The sequence below is a fragment of the Poeciliopsis prolifica genome, unplaced genomic scaffold (genome assembly GCF_027474105.1).
Source record: "Poeciliopsis prolifica strain line A6 unplaced genomic scaffold, Auburn_PproV2 SCAFFOLD129, whole genome shotgun sequence".
NCBI classification, from domain to species: domain Eukaryota; kingdom Metazoa; phylum Chordata; class Actinopteri; order Cyprinodontiformes; family Poeciliidae; genus Poeciliopsis; species Poeciliopsis prolifica.
In genome coordinates this window covers 365,024-372,500 of record NW_026562504.1, presented here as the reverse complement: position 1 = coordinate 372,500, position 7,477 = coordinate 365,024, and the positions used below count along the sequence as shown (strand labels likewise).

The 7,477-nt window shown below is 44.6% G+C and overlaps 1 protein-coding gene across 2 annotated transcripts in view; it reads left to right on the top strand.

Annotated features, from left to right (window-relative positions):
* Positions 1–1,849, top strand: part of LOC129355296 (pterin-4-alpha-carbinolamine dehydratase 2-like) — a 12,838-nt gene extending 10,989 nt beyond the window's left edge. For both annotated transcript variants that reach the window (XM_055024807.1, XM_055024808.1), the window contains exon 4: positions 1,660–1,849. In XM_055024807.1, coding sequence (XP_054880782.1) covers positions 1,660–1,755 — 96 coding nt within the window. In that variant the 3' untranslated portion in view covers positions 1,756–1,849. The remainder of the gene's footprint in view (positions 1–1,659) is intronic.
* The last annotated feature ends 5,628 nt before the right edge of the window (positions 1,850–7,477 follow it).

The following is a 7,477-nucleotide window of genomic DNA, read 5'->3' as shown; positions in this document are numbered from 1 at the left end:
ATCTTGGTATCAAAATAAAGTGAAAACTTTGGAGACTCAGTCAGAAACGTAAATATCTGCAGAGGAAATGAGGACCCAACGTAAAATGAGACTTTTTCAAAGCATGCAGTTTGTAAACCTTTTAGAAATATCATGAATAAAGATACAAACGCTCTGGAAACCAAAGATCCACATCACATGCAAAAATGAATGCAGCTCATATGAACTCAAATGTATTTAATGTTTAATTAAAAAGTGCCTAAACATTCTGCCTTTAAAAAATCTTTTTAAAATACACACATTTGTTTTTTATTGAAATAGATTGAAATAAGAGATTGAAGTGTATTTTTTGTAATCTAGTGTAAAAAATAAAATAAAAGTTACAACAAATTTTGGCACATTTTAGTGAAAAAACACAAATTAAGCCACAAAAACATTTATTTTTGGCACTGGCTGAGCTCCATACGGTGTGTTTTTGTTGAAGATTCCTGGTCTCTGACGTCGCTCCTGCAGAACTGTGAACATGAACTCAAACACTTTTTATCAGCTTCTCCGAGCCTCGCGTTTCCCTGGAAACCAGATGTGTTTATGTTTAACTGAGGCTCAATAATGGCGGAAAGTTTAAGGTCCGTTTGCACAACAAAGACCCAACAAACATGGAACGTTTGTTCCTTTCATTACATTTACATAAAGACGTTCTGATCACCATCTGGAACGGTTCACATCGAAAAGGTGGAAAGCTCTCACCACGCCACTAGTGGGCGCCAGGTAGCAAACCTGAAGCCACATCTCTTTCTGTTCCCCCATCAGGCTCCGTTCCCCCATCGGGCTCCGTTCCCCCATCGGGCTCCGTTCCCCCAGATACGGGGAACACGCTCTGTGTGCCTGACGAGGCGCAGTGGGAAACGGAGGATTAGTTTCTCTGAATCTCTGAAACTCGTAGTTTGAGCTCTCGGTCTGTATTTCTCTAGATCAGAGCTCTGAACAGCAGGTGTGTTCTGCCACCTGGGCGAAGCAGAGATGCTGAGGGAACCGGATCCACTGAGGGAACCGGATGCGCTGAGGGAACCGGATCCGCTGAGGGAACATGAACTGCAGTAACACCAGCAGTCAGGAGTTTCTTCTTCTGGGGATTCAGGAAGCGGCTCTGTTGTGTCAGACGATACCTGAGCTGTGATTCCCCGACAGAAAAGATCCATTTATTCTGTCTACTGGACAACGGGTACCGGTCCGTTTCAGAACCGCTCTGGACCCGTTTTCAATCTGATCAGAGGAAACATTCAGTGGCTTCATGTAAAAGTAGAGAACAAACACAACAAACAACAGGGCAGATGCATCTGCCCCGGTTCTGTCCCGGTTCTGTCCCGGTTCTGTCCCGGTTCTGCCCCGGTTCTGGTCTTAAGGAAGTGGGTTTGAAAGATTTTCTTTGAATGTTTTTGTTCCATCGACGTTTTCAGAGGAATGTTTAATATTTTATTTCCAGAAAATGTCATGAAGTGAATGAAACTTTTTCTCCAGCCTGATGTATCAATGATTTATGAATCAATATCTGATCAAAGGGTTTTATTCTCTAGTAAACAACGTTCTGTGACCCAGTAAACAATATTTCAGTGCATTTATGTGGAAGCAGCAGAAACAAACATGTTTGGAACTGAAACGGGTTCTGTTCTGTTTCCTCAGGTCCAAATTACTCTGACCACTCATGACTGTGGAGGGATTTCTAAACGGGACGTCAAAATGGCCAAATTCATTGACAAAATTGCACTTTCAATGTAACGTCTTCACACGTTGTGCTGAGGTGTAATTTTAGTAACTGGGATTTTTCCACTTGGTTCTTTTGTTTTTCATCAATAAAATGTGTGAAAATGGACCAGAAGGAGGTTCTTCCCTCCGAGGCCTGATTCTGGTTTTTGGGGTGGAAAGATTGTAGATTTGACTCCGTTTTATCAGCGGCTGCTTGATTTTGGCTGCATTTCTCATTGCAGAAGGTAATAAAATAAATTTGAATAGTTTTTCTGCGTGGGACTTGGCAGGAAACGGCTTGTTCCTGACTCCGTCTTCCTCCTACAGAGTCGTATTTTTTGTTTTGGCGTTGGACCCCTGGAAGGTTTCCCTGTTTTTTATGTATTTATTCACTGGGATTCTTTGCAAAAGGCCAACACAAAGTGGTGCATAACTGCAGAGTAGAAGAAAAATGACAAATAAGAAATATGGAAACTGCTCAGCGTTTGCATTCAATCCCTTTCACTTCTATTCTTTTTCTGGTGCAACAATTGGATAAAACATCATTTTAAAATGTTGCTCTGCTGGTTAAAATCTGACTTTAGAAAACAAATTTGAGTCTTTTTAGGATTAAATCTTTGCATAAAGCAGCTTTTTCAGTTTCATCACATGCAGATGAAACTGTAACAACTTGGAAGAAAATGTTTTCAAAACTTTTATCATATTTTCTTTAACAGAGTTCAAACATTTCAACACAGATTGTCCAGATATTAACATTTATGATTAAATGTATCACAAATTTATAGCTGTTATTTTACTCATTTTTTAAAACTTGCTCAAGTTGAACAGATGAAGACATTTTTTATTTGCCTCATGTTCTGATCTTAGAGTTTAACTTCAGGATGGCAGGAGACATGAAACAGATCCACGTGTTTGAGTTTTCATTTATTGTGAAGCTAAATGTATTTTATTTATGTCTTGGAAACAAAAAGATACACTCAGTGCAGCGTTTCTGCTTGATGGTTGTTTTCTTTGCTCACGCTCCTGCAACAGTTGCTACTAGAAACACAGAAACAAAAAATGAGTTCATCAGTCACAGATAATTATTTAAAAAGCCAAATTTCACATTTGAATCTGAGAAAATATGATTTATGGTTACAGTACGAAATATTTAAACTTTCTGCTTTTGTCAATCTAAACACTGCAAGCAGATTTCATACTTTCCCAAACTTTATGACCAAATGGAAACTAAACGTTTTCGCCTCCTCCATCAGTTATGAGCCACTAAATAACTTTGACTTTTCCGATCCTTTGTTTTGGGAAGGTTAGCAGCGTTGCACCAGCAGCAGCAAATCAGCCGATGCTGTTTACAGTAACGAGAGTAAAAGATGAGCTTTAGCATTAGCATTAGGCTAACGGGCCGGTAATAAACAGGAGTTCATAAACAAAATAAACTTACTTACCTTCATGAACGCACATGAAGCCTGATTAGATCCGTGTGTCGCATCTAAATACGTCCGGGTGGAAACCAGACATCCACCCACATCCCAGGTTTCCTGAGATTGGAGTGAAAACCTGAGCATCATCTGCATATTTATCAGAGCTGATCTTATTCCGGTCAGTAACCTGAGCTGGCTAGATATTAAATAACATGGACTCCAGGACAGAACCCTGAGGAACCCCACATGTGATTTCTGTCTTCGTGTTAAGTTCTTATAACACAAAGAACTTCCTGTTCTTCTGTTTGGGATCAGACTTTCTGACTATTCACATAAATTAAATGTTCTGCTTTGTTCCTCGTTGTTCCAGCGGTTGGTCAACATGACGGCTCATCGGTGAACATTGTCGTTTATTTCTGTGAGCAGAAATCAGACAAATGTTGCTCTTGCTCCTGCCAAGCCGACGCTCATCATGAAAACAGAACCAGTGAGTTCAGGTGTTTTTAATGGCCTCCAGCTCATGTTGCTCATCTGTATTGTTTCAGCTGAACACATGTTGTTCTTGTTCCCAATTCAAACAGAAGAGCTAAATGTTCACTGGTTGCCAGTTAAAATGCTGGTTTCCATCTAGATCAGAGTTCTGGAAAATCTGCAACATTTTTCAGTCACATCTATTATATCTGTGCATTTATTAATTATATTACTTCAGGTTTTATTGTCTTCTAGCCGACTTCATGTTGTCAGACATGTTCTATCAAAATGAAGAGAAGCTAAACTCTGTCTCAAAAAATTAATCACATTTAATTCATTATTTAATAAAGAAGTTTGGATTTATACACAGCAAACAGTGTTTGGATTGTTTGTTGTGTTCAAAGCCACATTTTTAATTTTCTCTTTCAATGAAAGTCTGAGGGAGAAAACAGCCAGCAGCACATTAAAGAGGAAGAGTCACATGTTGGACATTTTTCTATTTCCATTCCAGTCTATGATTAAAAAACACCCCCTGTTTCTTGGCAATAAGTTTGTCGTGATTTTTGGTGTCTGGAAAACGAGCCGTTTCAAAATCTTCCGGAGCGTAGTGATCCCAGCTGATCTCCAGGGTTTGGTCAGCTGGTTTGTCTCTGTACAATGGCTGCTGGAAAAGACAAGACTTTAGTTGTTGACTGACTTGCTGCAGTCTGGTTGGTTGTGCAGGAGGCTCCACCAAGGCTTTTCAAAGATGTATAGTTTCATAACTGCCCACCTGTTTGCAGCCATTTTGTTGTGAGTGTAAACGGTGAGTTGGGGGCGTGGCCAGCAGCAGCTTGACTGAATTTAAAGCGACAGAGACCCTGAAACAGCTCAGACTGAAATCTTAGAATAATTTGGTGCTGCAAATTAGTGAACATGTTTTGTTTAGGCCACAGATGTGTCCTAATCTGTCTAGGAAGCAAAATGAGTCACCTTTAAATCTCAAGCTGATTAATAAATTCTGTTTCTTTATTGATAAGCAACAGAAAAATTAATTTTACAGTTTTCATTTCTGTTTCACTTAATTTTTTTAAATTAAGGGAAACAGCCGAGGCGAGCCGGGCCAGACCGGACCGAGGCGGGCCGGACCGGATCGACCCAGATGAGCCTCCTTCACATAATTGGCCTCAGCTGATGGCCAGAAGCTGCAAGCAGCCAAGTCGGCCCTCCATTAGTGAACTCCCTGCTTTCTGCCCTGTAATCCAGTTTGGGCTGCAGCTACTAATTCTGCACCGCCAGCAGTCCAGCTAACACACACACACACACACACACACACACACACACACACACACACACACACACACACACACACACACACACACACACACACACAGTGTGAGCAGAGCGACTGCAGGAGCAGAGGGGAGGAAATGACACGCTATGATTTGTTTTGTCTTTAGGATGAGAAAAATAATTCTCCTCAGCATAAATGTCCAGCCGTCCCACAGAGCAGAAGCTGCAGGGAGTTATTTACACCAGCGAGAGCAGAAACCAGCATCAGGCTCCTGGTTTCCCTCCAAGTCGCCGCGCAGCCAGATGGCAGCCATATATCTGCTGCTTTGGGCTCAGACAGCGCCACACGCAGGACGGCTGAAGTGGCTGCAGTGTGACAGCGAGGCTTTCTGAATCACCCTGGAGCCTGAGTGGCAGCAGGGGCAGTTGGGGGTGGGGCAGCAGGGGCAGTTGGGGGTGGGCAGCAGGGGCAGTTGGGCGCGGGGCAGCAGGGGCAGTTGGGCGCGGGGCAGCAGGGGCAGTTGGGCGCGGGGCAGCAGGGGCAGTTGGGCGTGGGGCAGCAGGGGCAGTTGCAGCTGCAGCTTGATGTTCGGCTCTGAATTTACAGCCTTTCAAAGATTTTCATGTTTTCTTCTCATTATGGCCAAAAAACATGAATCTATTAAACTGAGATTTTAGTTGAGAACATGCAAAAAAAAACATTTATGATTACAGATCTGCAAAGTGTGGCTTGCGTTTGAATTCAGCCTTTAATTTGGACATATTATGCAAAATTCACATTTTGAACATTTTTATTTTTTCATTTTGGTTTCAACTGTTTCCAAAACCAGAACCAGAGATTAAAATAAAAATCCATCACGTTTTTGGCAACAACTTCATGATTTTTGGTGTCTGGAAAATGAGCCCTTTCAAAAACCTCCAGATTGTTGAGTCACACTGCGCTGTTACCTAGCAACCGCAATCCAATCTGCTGCCTAGCAACTCCAGCTGATCTACAGCCAGTTTTCCTGCTGTACAATGGCTGCTGGAGGAGACAAGAGTTTAGCTATTAACTTGCTGGTTGGTTGTGCAGGAGGCTGCACTAATGCTTTCCAAAGATGTTTGATTGTTTGCAGCCATTTTCATGTGAGTGTAAATGTTGAGTTGGGGGCGTGGCCAGCAGCAGCTTGTCTGGATTTAAAGCGACAGAGACCCTGAAAGGCTCAGGCTGATTATGTGAGAATGATTTAGTGAAGTGAACGTAATGAACATGTTTTGTGTCGACCTTAGAGTGATCCTGACCTGCTAAATGAAGCGTAGAGCTGGTGTCCTGCTGCCTGTAGGACCCAGGTTTCTCAGTTAACATGAAGAAGAGCAGAGGTCAGGGTCAAAGTTCAATCCAGGGTTAGTTCATGAAACAATTCCCCAAGCTTTGAAGATTTCACAGATCACTGTTCCTCTGGAAATGGAAAGACTGCAGGACAAATGCAAACCTTGTTGCTGAATGAAAGAATAAGTAGAGAACCGTCCCAGAGGCTGAAGCCTCCGAGGGCCGATCCGTCTGATCCTGCAGAACCCGGATCAGACGGAGGAACAGCTGCTCAGCTGGATGGATCTGAACGTCTGTTTCATCTCACGACTCAGCGCTCATGTTTGGGTCGATGGTGCCCGACAGGCCCACCATGGCGGGTCGTGTTGGTGGCATGACCCCAGCTGACCCAGCTGGGGGTCACCGAGGAGACGAGTTGATGCTGCAGAGTTAGAAAGAGGAAATCTGAGATGAGATCCTGTGTTCAGCGTTTTCCATGCCTTTCCTTTTCCATGTCTTCAAGAGACTTCCTGTTGTCCTTCAGACGCTCAGGGGCAGATCTCTGGGGCAGAGCTTCAGTGGCTGACCTCTGACCTCTGACCTGACCCTTGGGTTCCACAGTGGACCTTCTGCCAGCTGCAGAACATTTCCAGAACCAGAGACTAAAATCTCCAATCAGAGAAACTTTGATTCCTGCAGCAGAACAAACTGACAGACCAGAACCTGCAGCTGGAGTTCTGACTAGAACCCAGAAGATGGAGACACCGCCCGGTTCTACACCGGTTCTACACCGCCCGGTTCTACACCGGTTCTACACCGCCCGGTTCTACACCGGTTCTACACCGCCCGGTTCTACACCGCCCGGTTCTACACCGGTTCTACACCGCCCGGTTCTACACCGGTTCTACACCGCCCGGTTCTACACCGCCCGGTTCTACACCGCCCGGTTCTACACCGCCCGGTTCTACACCGCCCGGTTCCACACCGCCCGGTTCTACACCGCCCGGTTCTACACCGCCCGGCTCCACACCGCCCGGTTCTACACCGCCCGGTTCCACATCGCCCGGTTCTACACCGCCCGGTTCTACACCGCCCGGTTCCACATCGCCCGGTTCTACACCGCCCGGTTCTACACCGCCCGGTTCTACGGTTCTACACCGCCCGGTTCTACACCGCCCGGTTCTACGGTTCTACACCGCCCGGTTCTACACCGCCCGGTTCTACACCGGTTCTACACCGCCCGGCTCCACACCGCCCGGTTCTACACCGGTTCTACACCGCCCGGTTCTACACCGGTTCTACACCG